The sequence below is a fragment of the Episyrphus balteatus genome, chromosome 3 (assembly GCF_945859705.1).
Source record: "Episyrphus balteatus chromosome 3, idEpiBalt1.1, whole genome shotgun sequence".
NCBI classification, from domain to species: Eukaryota; Metazoa; Arthropoda; class Insecta; order Diptera; family Syrphidae; genus Episyrphus; species Episyrphus balteatus.
Window position 1 is genome coordinate 114,785,975 of NC_079136.1, and position 17,194 is coordinate 114,803,168.

At 28.3% G+C, this 17,194-nt stretch overlaps 1 protein-coding gene across 6 annotated transcripts in view; it reads left to right on the top strand.

The window, feature by feature from the left end:
- Positions 1-17,194, top strand: part of LOC129917229 (sodium/potassium-transporting ATPase subunit beta-2) — a 57,506-nt gene that overhangs the window by 27,100 nt on the left and 13,212 nt on the right. For all 6 annotated transcript variants that reach the window (XM_055997646.1, XM_055997645.1, XM_055997647.1 and 3 more), the window contains exons 3-7: positions 9,220-9,360; positions 11,377-11,496; positions 11,658-11,824; positions 12,741-12,851; positions 13,067-13,232. In XM_055997646.1, the coding sequence (XP_055853621.1) occupies positions 9,220-9,360; positions 11,377-11,496; positions 11,658-11,824; positions 12,741-12,851; positions 13,067-13,232 (705 nt within the window). The remainder of the gene's footprint in view (positions 1-9,219; positions 9,361-11,376; positions 11,497-11,657; positions 11,825-12,740; positions 12,852-13,066; positions 13,233-17,194) is intronic.

Below are 17,194 nucleotides of genomic sequence, written 5' to 3' on the forward strand. Positions count from 1 at the left end.
TTCCCTTCTTCAGAATATGTTAAGGAAACACTAGCGTCTATTCGCTTTTTTGCACATTTTGTATTAATTTTGCTAATTTTGCAAAATGATATCACACAGGACAAGAAAAAAAATGAAGCAATTTTTGTTAGAACACGAACATAAATATTTAATGATTTTTGTTTCTTCTTTTTTTTGCTCTCCTTATGGTCATGGAAGGATAACAAATATTAGAGATATTTTGGTTCTTTTTTAACAATGATTTTTTTTTCTTTCTTTTTCTTTATGGTCATGGAAGGTAAATTTGTAATGATGACAAGGGCAAAATTTATGGGGGGATAATTCATTTGTTTTTTTCTTTTTCTACTCAATTTTCTTTTTAGCAGATTGAATTTATGGCTTTAAATTCTTTATGTGCTTTGCTTATATAAACGTATGGTGGATTACAACTCCCATATAAAATCGATTAATTGTTCATTCTTCACTTTGTTTTTACCACAGGATTAAAGTTTGAAAAAAAAAAACAGAAAAAATTACATTGGGGATGAAAAAAAGAAAAACGAACTATTATAGGGAAGATTTGTGAGTATGGTCAATTTCAATTTCAATTTTGTTTTTATTGAACTTGTTATTTACAATTGACTTAAAATTAACTTATGTCTAAGATTCATTGATAGATACAAAATTTTGTTGGCACAGAGGGGGCCTAACCTTATACAATGACTAAGTTATAAAATATAAAGAAATATTATACATGGATAAACTTAATTTAAAGTCTGCTGACTAGGTTGTCCTCGGGGTGTTCAGACCCGGATGTCCAGTTGTGGGGTTGGTTGAGTTGGGTTGGTTTGGTTGGCGTTAGCCACGGTAGTAAGCCGACTGGGTGTCGGCGTAAAAGTTAACTTCTTCGTTGTCCATTGAAATTATGTTCTCAGCCAGTATATCCAAAGCACAAAGGTACTTAGGTTCCGGATGTCGTTGTTTGTGAGTATGGTTTTTATATTATCCTGTTCATCAAGAGGGATTATTTTTTTAATAACAACCCCAGTGTGTGGTTTTCAAAATTTTGAGTTTTACTTACATAAAGGTTTTGAGAATATTTTTTAATAGACATTTTTTTTTGTTTCAAATCTTTTCATTAAGAAGATTAACTGAAAGGAATTTTTTTCATTCTTTTTTAAATTTTTCGAGTCATTTCCTTGTCAATCCTATTAAAACCTTTAACTATTTTAGTTACAGATAAGTTTGACACTATCTAAATATTTGAAAAACTACCATTGACAAGGCTCTTTCGTGAAGAGGAAAAACCAAGCTCAAGTTCTACATTGGGCGCCATCTAAGTATTCAATAATTCTCGAAAATTTTCTTGTAATCCATTTATAATAAGAATGAGAAATAGAAAAAAAAACATATTCTTTGAGGAAAGTACATACATATGTACATATTTGGGGAACGTTAGCCAAAGGAAAACGAAATTATAAGATTTTACAATGTCCGTTTTTTAACGTAGGAAAAAAAGTCTTATCAGAACTCAAACACAGAATACAAGTTATCTCTACTAAATAAATCCTTTTAAGAAATTCTAAAGGCTTAACAAAAACCCCTAAAAGTATGGCCTAGAAATAAACATAAAGAAAAATCAAAATAAAAAAACTGTCAAAGTTGCTTTATCCCCTTGATGTCTTTTTTAATTGATTTTATTTTTTTGCCTTTTTTAGTCTTACCTCTTCTGTACACGAAAAGGGTTATTGTTTCATATTTTAATTAAAAAATAAAACAAAAAAAAAACATAACGAAATATGAAGATTAATATAAAAACCGCATTCTCAGTGACAGAAAAAGGACTGCGTGACTTTTTTTTTTTTTTTTTTGGGATTTTTAAAGCTAGGGTTGGTATTTTGGACATAACAGAGGGATTGCTATAATTAAATTGCATTATTATTTTTAATCTTTTTGGTTACTTCATTAAAAAAAAAACGCCGACAGATGAAAGATTAAAAAAAATGATGGAAAAAAAATGTCAACTCAGGAAAAAAAGAATGAATTTTTAAAGTAAAATATGAAATTGAACACAACAATGTTAAATTTCTGCCTAATGTGTACCCTGAGCCCAAATTCTACTATTCAACAGGATACATTCTTTCCAATTTCAACAAAGGCCATAGAAATACAATAAATAAAGCAAATCAAAAACTTTTTCCATGAAAAATTCGAGTGTTTAAAATAATAACAAATTTAAAATTTTTTGTTAAAATAATTTCCCTCGTTATCCGATTTTTTCTAACAAATCATTTCAGTTTTAAATAAATATCTACCGTACCTATACTCTCTTACCTACTTTTTTTAATTTGTCTATTTTGAACGAACAAATTTTAAAATTTCCGAGTTATTGGCTTTGCAACAATCTGCTGCATAAAATTATTCATTTTCATCCTGCTCTCAATAGTTGAAGTCCTTCTTATTTTACTTTTTTTTTTGTTTAAAAAAAAAATTCTCTTGAGAATTGACCTACTCTCCACAAAATAGCTTATTGAAAAATCACCTCTCTGACGCAAGGCACGTATAACGTACATTCATAAATATATATATATAAAAAAAACGACGACTCCATTTCTTTTGAAAGTGCACTCCTTGTTTTCAATAGAGAGAGTTAAAAAAAAGTGAGTACTTTCCGGGCACTCTATATTGATCAGCAGTTTTGATTGCACACTGCACAAGGCAAGGTTTAAGTTGTGTGAGGTGAATTTCTATAACCCAAAATATTTCAATTTATTTTCTGCATATCCTCTGAACTCAGAACTTTATGGTAAATGAACCGTTAAATTGATATTTTTGGGTGGATAGACACACACCTAGTTGTATTGTCATTTTTCTGGTCCAATTCTTTGCTGAAAATATTATTGTCGTTACTTTAATCAAGCGAGAAAAATTCCACTTCTACAGCGTAATAACGCAATAAAAGCTTCAAATCAATCATGGAAGAAGTCAAATTTATTTTAAAGTTCTGTTATGATTTCTCTATATATCAAGTTTTCTCCCGGGCGCCATTTTGTTCAAAAACTATATTTTCTATTTCTTTCTTATTCTTACCATGTTTTATTATTTTCAAAGCATATGAAAAAAAAGTTATTTTTTCTTATAGGCAGCACATTTTCCCAGGTTAGCAAATTAGTTGTTGCTATCTTACCAATTTCATCAATGAAAATCACCTCTATAAGTATCTACTTCCCGTTCAAAATTTTACACCTTCATACCCAATATCGTTGAAGTAATTATGACGTGTGGGTTTTGCTCGTATACACATATTCATGGAAACTATAGAAATTGAATATAGTTTCACTTATTTATTGGGAAGAACTTATACTCTTATGAGTTGCAGTTACATGTCAAGTACTTGCAAATGAATGGAAATGAATTCGACACATAAATTTATAAGTGATTATAAGTGATATGGAATAGTTAGTGGGAAATCAAACTTTACACACTCTTGATTTAAAGCATTTTCCTGCAAATAGGGACTTTAAGTTGAAAATTCGGGTTAAATTGGCGATGGAGATTGAATTCCGGTTTTGATGTGTGCTTACAATCAAAGTTCAGGAGTTGTTACAAATTAATTAAAAAAGTTGATTGCTTTTTTTTAAATTGAAAAATTGTTTTCTGTGTTTTAAAATCGTCCTAAGCTATTTTGAACTTCCTACACACGTTGATTTGACAGTAGATACATACAATGGATTGCCACTTGTCCTCATTCTGACAAATTTTAGATTTTATTAGCTTTTTTTGTAGAAAAGTTGATCAAAACAAAAATTCGGGCAGAGTTTTTGTACATCAATAAGAAATTTATCATGACTCATGACTTTTGCCTCTAGAGGGCACCATATTTATTTTAATGCACCGTTATAAAGCCTATAACTAGCGGACAAAGAAGACGTTTCCAACGACACCTTATAAATCAAATCACAGTTAGTAGTTTAGAAGCTTTGATGGAACATATACCGATCAGATTTATAACACTCCTTTTTGCTTTGCCATAGTCAAAAGACACAATTTATAATAATAAAATAGATCTTGTTTAAAAAAAAGCTCAAACGGCTATCAATCTTATTCTACAAAATTTAAGACTGGTCCTCTCTTATTTGTCTCCTTTTTAATTTCTTCGAAAACAAATAACGCAAAATAAATAAAAAAAAATAAAGCTTATTTCTTTTCGATTTGCATGGAACTAATATCCTTATAAACTCATTGTTTTCGATCTTTTTAAATCCACCCTATTTGTCAGATTCCAGTTCTTTTTTATACCCCAAGTGTATATACAAACATCAAAATAAGTTTTCTTCAAAAACTATCTAACGGTTGACCCCACCCACTTATCACTCCCCCTTCCTCTAGGTCCTTCTTAAACTTTATCCTCATATAAAATTCAAAGAATTTTATTGATTGAACTTATTTAATCGATTGAAGTGGTTTTTTCAATCTTGTTATCTTGTATGTATCAATATACTCTTCAAATATCTCTCTATGTACACATAAATGTGTTGTTTATCGACACAATTTCCTGGATATTTCGTCCTTGAGCAGGTTTTGTTATTTTTTCTTTTATAAATCCCAAAGCTTAACTCTTAAACACGTTCTATATAAAAAAAAAATTAGGTGAGTTTAACTGAATTAAAGGAAATCTTAGGCCCATTTGCTCATACTAGTCATAAATTCTAATCTTAGATAGGTCGAACATAGCTCTAAGGTTTTACTTAGTTTATTCTAAGTTTCTAAAAAATATTTATGTTTATCCTAGCAACGATTTACTTTCATGCGAGAAATCGCTGAGAACTTCAAATTAAAATGTCAAACGACACAAACGTCAGTTTATTTGAATTGTTTTTGAGCAATTTACCGGGAATAATTCAACAAATTTATTGTTTTGGCAATTTTAATTGCAGAAAAAAGTGTAAAATAGTGAAAGTGGCAATAAAAGTGTATTTAATTTAATAAAAAAAAGTATTTATTTGACAGAAATTGTTTTGTAAATATTTTTGTTTGTCAAAAGTTAATATGACCAATATAAAAACAAAAAGTGAACAGTGTTTCCAAAATGTGTGTTGTAAATTTTACCATCGGTAAATGCTTAATGCTAATGAATGTGAGTTAATTTATATTAAATTGATAATTTATTTCGTTTTTTACCACATGCATACATTTTTCAAGCCGCGTTAATTCTGTTTAGGTCAATAAAATACTTTAAGTAAAACATAAAATCCTTAAGTTCTACTATTTCTTCCACCTAAGTTATGTCAAACTTAGAGCAATTTACGACACAATTTTAAGTTCGTGCAAACCACTATGTAGAATTTAAGGGTTTATGTTTCACATAAATATTTAAGACTCGTTTCAGCAAATGGGCCTTACAAATTGTCAAAAAAAAATATTCCACATACGCCCGAGTGTACACCGAAATTGAAATTGTATTATTATTTACTTCTTGAATTGAAATTAAAAAAAAAAACATCATTTTCAAACTCTATGGTTAGTATTTTGAAATGAAAACCCGAAATACCATTTCATTTGCTCATATAAATATATATTTTTTGTGTGTTCATTTGGGGGGAAAAACATTTTCTCTCTCTCTTTCTCTCTCTGGTTTTATACAAGCAAAACCTTAATTTAGTATCAATTACATTACTCTTCATGAACAGAAAACTTCTATATACAGAATTATATTTTGTGTATGTATCCTTGAGAAAATATGTCTGTAAATGTTGTTGGGTATAGGATACTTTTGCTGGAAAACAAGCGTGAAATTTGAAACCACAAATTAGGAAAGTTTGTCTTCACTCAAAAATCCTCTTTTAGCCTCAATTTAATCGAAAATTCAAAACCATTCAGATATATTATACTCGTGTATATATTTCAATGTATACTTCCATTTTTAAGTTGTGGTTATTCGACTACAAGTTGTTGTTTGTATATTTGAACAATATTGTAGATAAATATAAACCCAAAACCCCAACCAACATATCGAACAGGGATAATTTCAATGTCCATTTTCAGGTTTTTAGAAATATTTATTTATGAACACTTTGAATTCTACATTCAAAATTAACTCCTATATAACCATTATTCATTTCAATAATCAAGAGTTCTATTTAAAGGAATTAGAGATGAGTAGTTTTGAATTTAAATCAGTTTTATTTGTTTGATTGATTTCAGATAGTTTTGGTTTCTTTTCTTCTACATGATCCTTTGATTATAAAATAGTCATCTATTTACTACTAATTTAATAACGGGTTCGGGTCAAAACTCTGCCGGGGTCAAAATTCTTTTTTCAAAATTCTGCTTTCAAAATTCTATTTTTCAAAATTGTGCTTTTCAAAATTCGCGCTTTTTTTAATTTTTGCAGAATTTTGTAAAATCATCTCCTTGCTGCTTATTTGATTACATATACTCACTTTATCAATTTTTTAAATTAAAAAAATCAATGAATTAAAAAAATATTAAGAAAAGGTTTTTAATGTTAAATAATTTCGAAAAATAAATTAGTTATCAAATAAAAGTGAATGTTCGAGAAACTGATTATGAACGGAATATTTTGTATCTTTGTTTTAAGTTTCTAATTGTCTTCAACGGTTAATAGATGATGAAATGAAAGAAAGTCAGTCTATCCATTATACAAAAGTAGCTATTTGCGACATAAACACAATAAACAGTTAGGAAAATAGTGAAGTTGAATTACATTAATGGATTAATGAGATGTAAGTGAACAGAATTAGCTGTTTTTTTTTTGTCCAAAAATATACTGGCAGAATTTTGAAAAGCAGAATTTTTAAAAGCTGACTTTTGAAAGGCAGAATAGAAAAAGAAGCAGAATTTTCGTTAAAAAAAGAAGAATTTTGAAAATAGAATTTTGAAGTCAGAATTTTGACCGGCTCCCTTTAAAAACACAACTCTATTAATGTTTTAAATATTTGTTTATTAAAAAATGGGAATTTCTATCGTCACGGGTGGGATATTTATTGGGTTGGGGTCGAAATGCTGTATGTTGCAAAATCCTGTATTCAAAATACTGTATGCCAAAATATTGTCTGTCAAAATTCTGTATGAACAAAATTCTGAAAGTGCGCGCGCAATTTTTAACAAATGATATTTTTTACATCATTTTTACAAAACTTTGAAATACAGATTTATTTAAAAGAGGTTTTATTATGAATTTCTAAAAGATCAACTTAATAAAGAGGCAAGCTTCTAATCCTGTTTAATCTAAATACCTTATTAGGAGCTATGGAAAAAGGAGAGAGAAAACAAAACTCTACACTTATTCAAAAAACTATCTGAATTAAACCACATTGCATACCTAAAATGGATTGCAAAAAAATTAAATTTATATTGATTTTGAAATTTTTTTTTTAATGTATTTTGTATGTTTAAGAAAAGTTTGGTTAGTGTTCCTAGAATTGATTTACGTTTTTACTTTAATAATTGTTTGTATAAAATTACAACTTTATTGTCAATAATTATAATTTATTGAAAAATACTGTATTGAAAATACTGTACTGAAAATACAGTATTTTGCCGTACAGAATTTCACAGAACAGAATTTTGCAAGTCAGTATTTTGTTCATACAGTATTTTGACATACAGAATTTTGAATTTAAAGTATAATAACATACAGAATTATGGTCTTACAGTATTTTGACCCCACAGAATTCTGTGATACAGAATTTTGACAAGCAGAATTATGACCCGCTCCCATATTTATTATTTCCTTTATTGAAGGTAAACATTTGCAAATTAACATGGAATTTAAAAATTTCAATATCTAAATTTTTGATTAAGGAAAAATGCGATATCTTTCGCTGTCACGGATGGGACAAAAAATAGACAAAAACAAAGTAATATTTTTACAGAAACTTTTCTAACTTATTTCACATTTTAGATTAGATTAGATTTTTTGTTTTGGTTTCTTGTTCAAACTATTCTTAGCATTAATAAAAACAAGAGAAGTACAAAAAAAGATTGTTTTCTTAGATGAGAAATTAATGTCACAGGTGAGACAACACTCTCCACGGATAAGAAACGTCGTAATTTCAGTATTAATTTATAAATTTGGCTGCTTTTGTGTTTATTTAAAGAAATAGTTAACTGGTTAAAACATTTTCCTTTCTTGGCATTATAATTCAGTTAACAGTATTCTTCCAACTAAGCGTATTTTATAAAAGCAAACTCAATTGTTTCTCATTTAAATAAATGATTTCAATTAATAATTGTTAAAAATATTTCCCAAATTAAGCAATTTGACTTTCAAATTTCTTTTTTGTCATTACCATTGTAATATTCATACAATCATTACATCACAAATAAAAGAACACATAAAATGAAACTTTTGAGCTATTTGAAACGAAACAAATTTATCTCATTATCTTAACTTCCAGTCGACTGACCACAACAGCTTTCATTAAATTTTAATAAAAACCCTTTTTTTTTTGTCTTATATCCTGATGCTGATGGTGACTATAGTGGTCACACGCATACAAAAAATATTCCCACACATTATATGCATGTAGGACCTACAATATAAGTTCGAGGGCATAATAATGATGTAAAATAATCTGTAATCTGCGTCTTTCGTTTTAATATAATATATTATATCCTTGTGTTTCGAAGGACATCATCATCATCACAGAGAAAATATCAAGGATTTTCACTTTAATTCCCATTACATACATATATGTAAGTATTATGTTCATTCAATATATCAATAGCCTTCTCGATACTGAAAAATAAAATTAATGGCATTCGCCAAAGGACTTGTGTACGTATAACGTATATATGTATATATATTTTAATGAAGGATCATCTATAGCCGTTTACATGAAAAATTTGTTATCCAACGAACATGAGATCAAGTCTCTTGTTCGAGTATAATGTAGGTTTTGAATTTCAAACATTGTTGTTTTTGCTTGGACATTTCTTACGAGTATTTTAAAAGCAAACTTACATATTTACAGAAATTGATATACAATTTGTTAAGTTGCTTTTATAGATTTAGACTTAGTCATCTTTACCAAACCTTTTTTCAAATAGAATTTCATTGAATATAAACGCTTTATACTCTTGTCAAATGATGATGACTTATTTTCCTGATTTCTTTCCTGTCTCCCTTTTTGAATTAGTTTTTATAAGTTTTTAATCATATAAATGAAATTCGCAACTAATTTAATGTTTGTTCTTCTTTTTTTCTAATTTCAGCAAAAATTTTATTATTCTACATTATATTCTATGCAGCGTTAGCTGGATTCTTTGCTGGACTCCTGGCGATTTTTTACCAAACATTGGAATACGATAAGCCCAAATGGATGCTGGATAATGGATTAATAGGATCAAATCCTGGTAAGTTATTTTAAAAAACAACAATTGTCAAAGATATATACATATTTTTTTTTCAAATTTATTCAAATGCCTAAAATATTCAACGACATACATAATTATGTACATAAGTTTTTACTTATTAATATATTCTACGAAACGGTTTTTGTATTTTGGCATGGTCTGATGGTCAGTTATATATGTAAATATGATGGCAGCAACCACATAGGTACTCTTGCAGAACTGCATCTTAGTATCTTCTTCTTCCAATCACCTGACATTGCAGCGTGTTCCAGCGGGTTACTGTGGCGTATACGTAACATTTTTTTTTTTTTTTTTTTTAATAGAAAAACGATTATCTACCTAATTTAATTTGGACTAGCCGGCCCACCCGGATTCACAAGGACAAAGAAAATATTAATTTTTTGTTCATTCTTTCTGTTATTATTTTTTTTTTTTTTTCAAAGCAAATTGTGGGGTCAGATAATTTACATGCCACTAATTTTTCAGAGAATAACCTTTTTTGTGATTTTTTGTCAATTGTGTAATTTTACAAATAACACATACCTAAGACCCAACTTTTTAAATAAAAAAAAACATGTTTTGAACCGTAACTAACGGTACTTTTTTTGGTTTCTGAATATCTCTTACAAGACTAACCCGATTTCAACGAATTTTATACGAATTTTTTATACAAAAGCTTTTAAGTAACCGGAATATTAGAAAATTTTAGAAAATTTTCAAAAATCAATTTTGTGGATTAAAAAAAAAATATTTCAAACTTTTTTTTTTTGAAAAATCAATTTTTTGAAAACGGGTGAGTGAAATATTTCGAAATTCCGTTTTTTTATGTAAATTATTTGAAAAATTTTAGAAAATTTTTACACATAGATATACAAAAAACTATTTAAAAAAAAACCGCTCGTTTTTTAAATTTCTTTTCATATACAAGAAATCAGATGGCATACATTGTTTTTTTGATCAAAAGCATTAAAAACCGTGTTTATTAATTATAAAAACAGTTTTGTACCTATATTCTGACGTTTTCAGAAATATGCTTAAGGTAATAAAATCAAGCTGTAGTTTTCCATTTTTTTTTTTTTTGCTTTCATAAAACCTTAAAGATAAGAGCTACTTTTACAATAAGAGCAAGTACGTGCTACCCAGTCGTGCATTTTATTTTTAAGAAATCACCTTAAACAAATATGTTTACAAACAGCCATAATTCGGTCAATTCGGTTGGGGTCAAAATTCCAAACCTAATAAAATCAATACTTCACATCCAAAATTTCATCAGAAATAAGAGCTAAACCAAAAGTTTGCTGTTTAAGACCTATGTTTTCTTCAAACGTCTAAGACACTTGTCAGCACATTCTTCATGATATTAACGAACCGAGACAAAGAATAATTTAAAATGGGAAAAAGTACATTTTCGGTAAAAAAAAAAACCTTTTAATTTTAACTTAACTTGAGTGCCTTAAAATTATACGCTTTAAAAAAATATTACGTTCAATAAAACTTTGTTTTTGTCTCTTCTAATATGGCAGCTGTAAAATAATGATCTAACAATAGAAAAATTTTAAACTCGATTCCCCTTTTTATACATTTTAACTGTTAATTACACTTTACTAACCAATTGCTATAAATAAAAGCAAATATACCCCAAGTTCCATTTTAGAAAACCGACCAATATCCACGCCTCAATAAAATATATACCTACCTCCTCCCTTTTGTGTCTATTTAAATATATAAATGCTGCGATTTGAATTCTATCCTTTTACTACCCAAGAAGAGAAAATTGTTTAAATAAGAGAATTTTCACTAATTAACTAATTGGACTTGATAGATTTAACTTGGGTTAAACACGAATGACTATTAAACTCTTGATAGGTTTTACGACGATGGTCAATCGACCGAGATATTTATTTCAAGGCGAATGTGGAATTTGAATAAATTGAATATTTTTAGGTGGAAATAAATTTCTTATCCTAAATTAGAAATAATAAGCGAATTAATTTTTTTTTTTTTTGTTTATTTCAGGACTTGGTTTCCGACCAATGCCCCCAGAGGAGAATGTCGAAAGTACTTTGATCTGGTATGAGGCATCAAAAGAGGACAACTATAAATACTGGGTTGACTACAATGCTCAATTTTTAAAGGGTCAGTATAAAAGGATTTATTTTAATATTTTATTTATGGTATTAATGGTTGGCAGTTATAGAAAGCCATAAAGGCTTATCCACTAATGAAAAAAAAACGACAAATTTCAAAAATAAAAATAATTTATTTTTAATTTTATATTTCATTCCAATTTTTTTTAGAGTACGATGAACTCCCTAAGCACAATCAAGTCAGTTGTTCGTTCGATAAACCACCACCACAAGGCAAGGTGTGTTCATCTGATCCTGAAGAATATGCACCTTGTACTGCAGCAAACAAATTCGGCTTCCATCAAGCCCGGCCGTGCATATTTTTGAAATTAAATAAGGTTTGTTTGAAAATATTGAATTTGAAAAGCTATTAAGAATTTTTGTTTATTTTTTTTTTCTATTAGAGAAACTTTTAGGGTAGTAAAATAAAAAGAACAAAGTTACTCAATTCAATAAGTTTCGTAGAATTTTATTTTTCAGGTTATAAAGCATATAATTTTTTCTGACAAAATTTTAAAAATTGTATGCTTGAAACTATAAATATTTTTAAATTGGTTTCGTGGAAGTTAAGAGAAAATTTTTGAATTATTTTGTTTGCTTCAGTTTTTCGTATTTTATTTCGGGAAGAAAAAGAAGAACTAATTAAAAAAAAAAAAAACAATTATAGACATTAGAGATAGAGAACCTAAAATACCTAAGCTTCAATAGTACAATAATGAAAGAGATGATATTCTTAGGTTTAGGCCAATATTGGAAGTTAGCTTTTTTTTTACTGGCCTTGAGTTTGGTGAATAGGGTTTTGATGAATAAATTTTTATTAAATTTGCAAACAATAATAAAAGTCAGACAAAAACTAAAAACTTTTCAAGTTCCCTGTGAACTCATATCTTCTTTTCCAACCAAATTATCTACTTCCGAATATTATGTCAAAGGAAGCTTAATTTAAAAATTTTAACAGTCAGAATTTTAAGAAATTCAAGTGAAGTAAACAAAAAAAAAAGAATTTAGAAGAAAACAATTTAGCACAAAAAATTGATCCTACAAATCGGCCTTGTAAATAGGTGAAACTCGAAACCATATAAAAAAAAAAAAACACTTTTTTTTTTTATTAAAAAATATTTTTATAATTACTTAATTAACCAAAGAAGGAATATGACACTTTATATTTTTATTACAAAAAGTTTCTTTAAAATAAAAATTATTTAAAAAATTTCAGTTTTTAATGAAAAATATTAATACATTTTTTTCTTAAAGATCTACAATTGGGTACCAGAAATTTACAACGATTCTAAATCTCTGCCAGCTCATATGCCTGAAGAGCTGAAACAGCACATTACCGAAAAACAAAGTTTGAGACCACTTGAAGTAAGTTTATTGTTTTTTTTTTTTTCAATTTGTATTTAATTTAAAAGTAAATAAAAATTCACACACTTAAGCCCAATTTATTCAGTCACCATTAAATTTTGACCCTTCATTAAAAAAGGGACATTTTAAAATTTGTGTGCGATTCGACAGTTCTCTTGAGTCTTATTGATACAATTTTAAGATTTAATTTTTGTTCTCTTTTATTATATTTTCAGACTAGCGTTGTTTGGGTGTCGTGTGAAGGTGAAAACCCAGCTGATCTTGAACACATCAAAGCTAGAGATTATTACCCACGAATGGGCTTCCCTTCATACTTTTTCCCATATAAAAATGTCGCCGGATATATACCACCAATTGTCGCTGTTCAGTTTACAGTTGAAAGTAAGTACAAAATACATGTTTTTTTTTTTTGTATAAAACAAACGAAAAACAAATCAAAAATATAAATTAAATTTTTAGTCAAATATATTGGAATAGGGAATAAAAATAAATTATTCATGTCACAAAAATGAGAAAGAACAAAATTACTTACAAATAGAGAAAAAAAAAATAACTTCCTAATGACTTAACGAATATTCCCTCTATATCTAAAATGAAATTGCCTAATATCATATTCAGGATCAATCAATGTGATGCGTGTTATGTCTGCATATTAATGGATATTTTATATCCATTGGGAGAAAGTATCATGTTGATAATATGCAGGGTGATCCAAAGTTCACATTCACACATATTAGAATTATATAAGGCTTTTTATTAGTAAATGAGACCAAAGAATTGATCGAATAAAAATACTTTCGGATTCCATAATCAAATATTTATAATTCTCTAGCGACAACTAGAAGAACTGAACAACTTATTCTCAACTTTCAAAGCTGATTTTTTTGTAACTAATTTAAAGTTCTATACATTTTTACTGGATTTTTATGAGGTTGTGAAACAGATTGCCAATCGTAATATCATCAATTTGACGTGTATTTTGAGTCAATAGTATATGATCAATAATTGTGTTTCTAAGTCTAGACTCTAGACTGATGCCCAACTTTTTTAATAAAGTATACGAGACAATACCATTTACAAATTTTTCAAAATATTATGACCGAAATGGAGTCTATATTTTATCAAAATTTTTAAAGCCTTTCCCGAAGACAATTACCAGTGCATTCAGGGGTCGAATTACAGCATACGATTACGATCATTCATTAACGTTTTTACTACTTGTGTCTCTATTTAATTAGTAGAAAAAGATAGAGACACATAGCAACCATACGTTAACGAACGTATGCCGCAATTCGACCCCAGATTTATTTTTTTAATAGAAGAATTTAATCCAAAATTTTTCTCGGGAAAAAAATTGACAATGCAACAAATTATACGTCAAGTACCACACTTATCAAATAGATTATTCAATTGAAAATTTTGGCTAAAAATCTGAAGTCTGAAGTATTAAATCTTTGCTGAAACATTTATATAAACTCTAATACATACTTTCGTGTTATAATTTTCCACTTGAAAAGTTTAAAAAATAGCTCAAAACAGGGCGTCAAAAATATGTAAGATCAGGTACTGGTGGCACATACAAAATAAATCAATTCTATCAGAAGTGAAGTAAAGTACCATTTAAGAGCTAGTTGAAAATAAAAATCAAGATAAAAACTTGGACAAATCATTTCTGCAATCTACATTTTTTCTTACAATGTCACACAATGCTGAAACAATTTTCTAATGTCACACCCGTTACACCTAATCTAAAGAGATTATGACGTTACAAGACAGGTTAACAAAATGTGATTTTAAAACTATTTACCGTTATAAGTGAATAGTTATCAAATCAGAAACAAAGAAAGAATAACTTATGTCACACCCGTAACAATGGAAATGCCCTTAAGTCTTTTAAACCATTAGAAAAATTGACTGAACGAACTATTACTACAGTACTGATTTCATATTTGTATCGTTATATTAAAAAGGAAACACTTTTCAGCACATCTATTTTGAGACTCTATTGAGTTTACATTTCACAGAATTTGGCATTCGATTTTGGAAAAGAACTTTAGCATTAATAATACCTTTTTTCCAATGATGAAATAAAAAGTAATAAAACAATATAATCTGAAACACCCTGTACACTCAAATTGCCTATTCTGTCGATTGACTTTATCAAAATATTCTATTCAATGCACAGCAGTATACAACAAGAAACGCACGAATGTAGGATTCAAGTTCCATGCCGATAGTATTACATATATATAAATATATTGAAATTACATTCAAGGACCAGGACATTCCTATGCTCTCTGCGTTGTATTTTTTTATGTATTTTTTTCTTTTTTTTTCTGTTGAGGTGTGGGAAATTTAATTACATATACGCCTCCGGAGTTTTCTCTTTTATGTCCTTGCCGAATATATTCACGCATAAGGTGTGTTTGTGTTGTTTTATCTTTTTTTTTATATAATTTTTTTCTTTTTTCATCCTACATTAATATATCGATTTTCTTTTCGCGCATGTCCTGCTTGTGTTTGACTGCCTTCTTTTATGTAGAAATAACATGTGTGTGTATTATAGAAGAAAGGACGAAATGATTTTTTGGATTTTTGTGAGAGAGTAGAGATATAAGTTTTTTTTTTTCTTCTATTTTTTCCGACGATATGATAATGATGATGATAGAGCCTCCAGCCAAGACGCCCTATCATCAAGAATATACCCTTTCTTTCAGTTTTTGGTTTTTGTAGAATCAATCATTTTCTTTTTTTTTTCTAGATATCGAATATCAAGCAAAAATGTCGATCACGTGCCATTTTAACAGTTACTTACTTGATTTATGTATAAATTTAAAAAGAGCCTTGATGACATGATAGGAAAATCTAATGGAGGTTATTTTTTTTTTTTTTTCGTCGTCATCTTTTCTTTTATATCAAAGTTTGAAAGAGGTATCATTAAAGCTTAGATGTAGAGAAAAAATAAAAAAAAAGTTTCACCATCACTTAGTTTCCCATGAGTGGTTCATACACATAGTAGCTAGCTACTTTTTCTTCAATTTTTTTTTTTTTTTTATGAGAAAAAAATCCTCCTCCTATGGAGGAAATAGAGGTTAAAAGGCGCCAAGTACGTGATTTTATGCTTTAAAAAAATATAGATATACGTATATGAAAGAAAATTCAAAAGGAAGAATTATATAGGCACGTATAGTACCCACTTAATAGGGCCCTTACATAAATATTATTTAAAGGCTTTTATTTATGAAAATGAAGGAGAAGAAGAAAAAAATGAGGAGGTTTGAAATTTTGTTTAAAAAAAAAAAATGAAATGAAACATAGGGAAGCCTTTATATTGTTATAACTTTAAAGTAAAGTTTGAAAAAAAAAACTTTACCAATAAGGGGAATAAAAAGTAGCAAGGCTGAAAGAAATTTTTGCCTACATTTTCTCAATTTAACTTTGAAAAGTTTGAAAACCAGAAAAACAAAATTTCATATAAGAACAAAAAAGACCACTGCAATCTATGTATATGGGAAACATGTAGGTTCATCTGGTTTTTCAGAATTCAGTTCATTCTCTTGCAGTAGGATTCAATTTAATTTTTGTTTTGTTTTTGAAAAAGTTGATTTCAAGATGAATTACGAGAAATCAAAGTATTCTAATTTAAACTAGTCCTCACGTACTTTTGCAAGAATTCTCTTTGACTTCTAAATTGACCAAGATTCGAAGTTAATTATTTCAATTAAATGATTTTGAAGAATTAACTGTGCTCTTTTGATTTCTGTAGTCTTAAAGTTTTGAGTAAAAAGAATTTGGTTAAATCCTTTAAAAAAAAAGACATTTAAATTGGATATATTGGCATCAAAAGTAATTTCCTTGTCATGTCTTGTTGTTGAACTTTTATAAGCGAATTTTTAGGTTATTAATCATAAAAAGTCAGTCATTCCGGAAAGAAAAAATTTACCTTAAATAGAGTAAAATTATAAAATTAAAAAATGAAGAAAAATGGACGTCGAATGTATAATGAAGCTAATCTCACTTAAGAAACCGAGTAAGAGTTCATCCATATTCAAAGAATGTTTCATCACAGAATACTCTTTCCAAGTCGTACAATTGCAAGAGTTTTAAACGATTCTGACTGCTTTCTCTGATAATCTCCCCAAAACTCTTAAATGGTGTTCTTCCATGATAGCAAACTTTTGCGTAAGCTTTTCCATCAAACCTTTTCGAATGACTCTAATGATTTCTTTCCGAGTTTTAAGGCCATTCTTTGACCCAGTCAATAAAAATGTTGAATCTTATTAACGCTCTTACTATCAAATGTTTGCACATTCCTTTGAGATCAGGCTAAATACAAGGTGGAG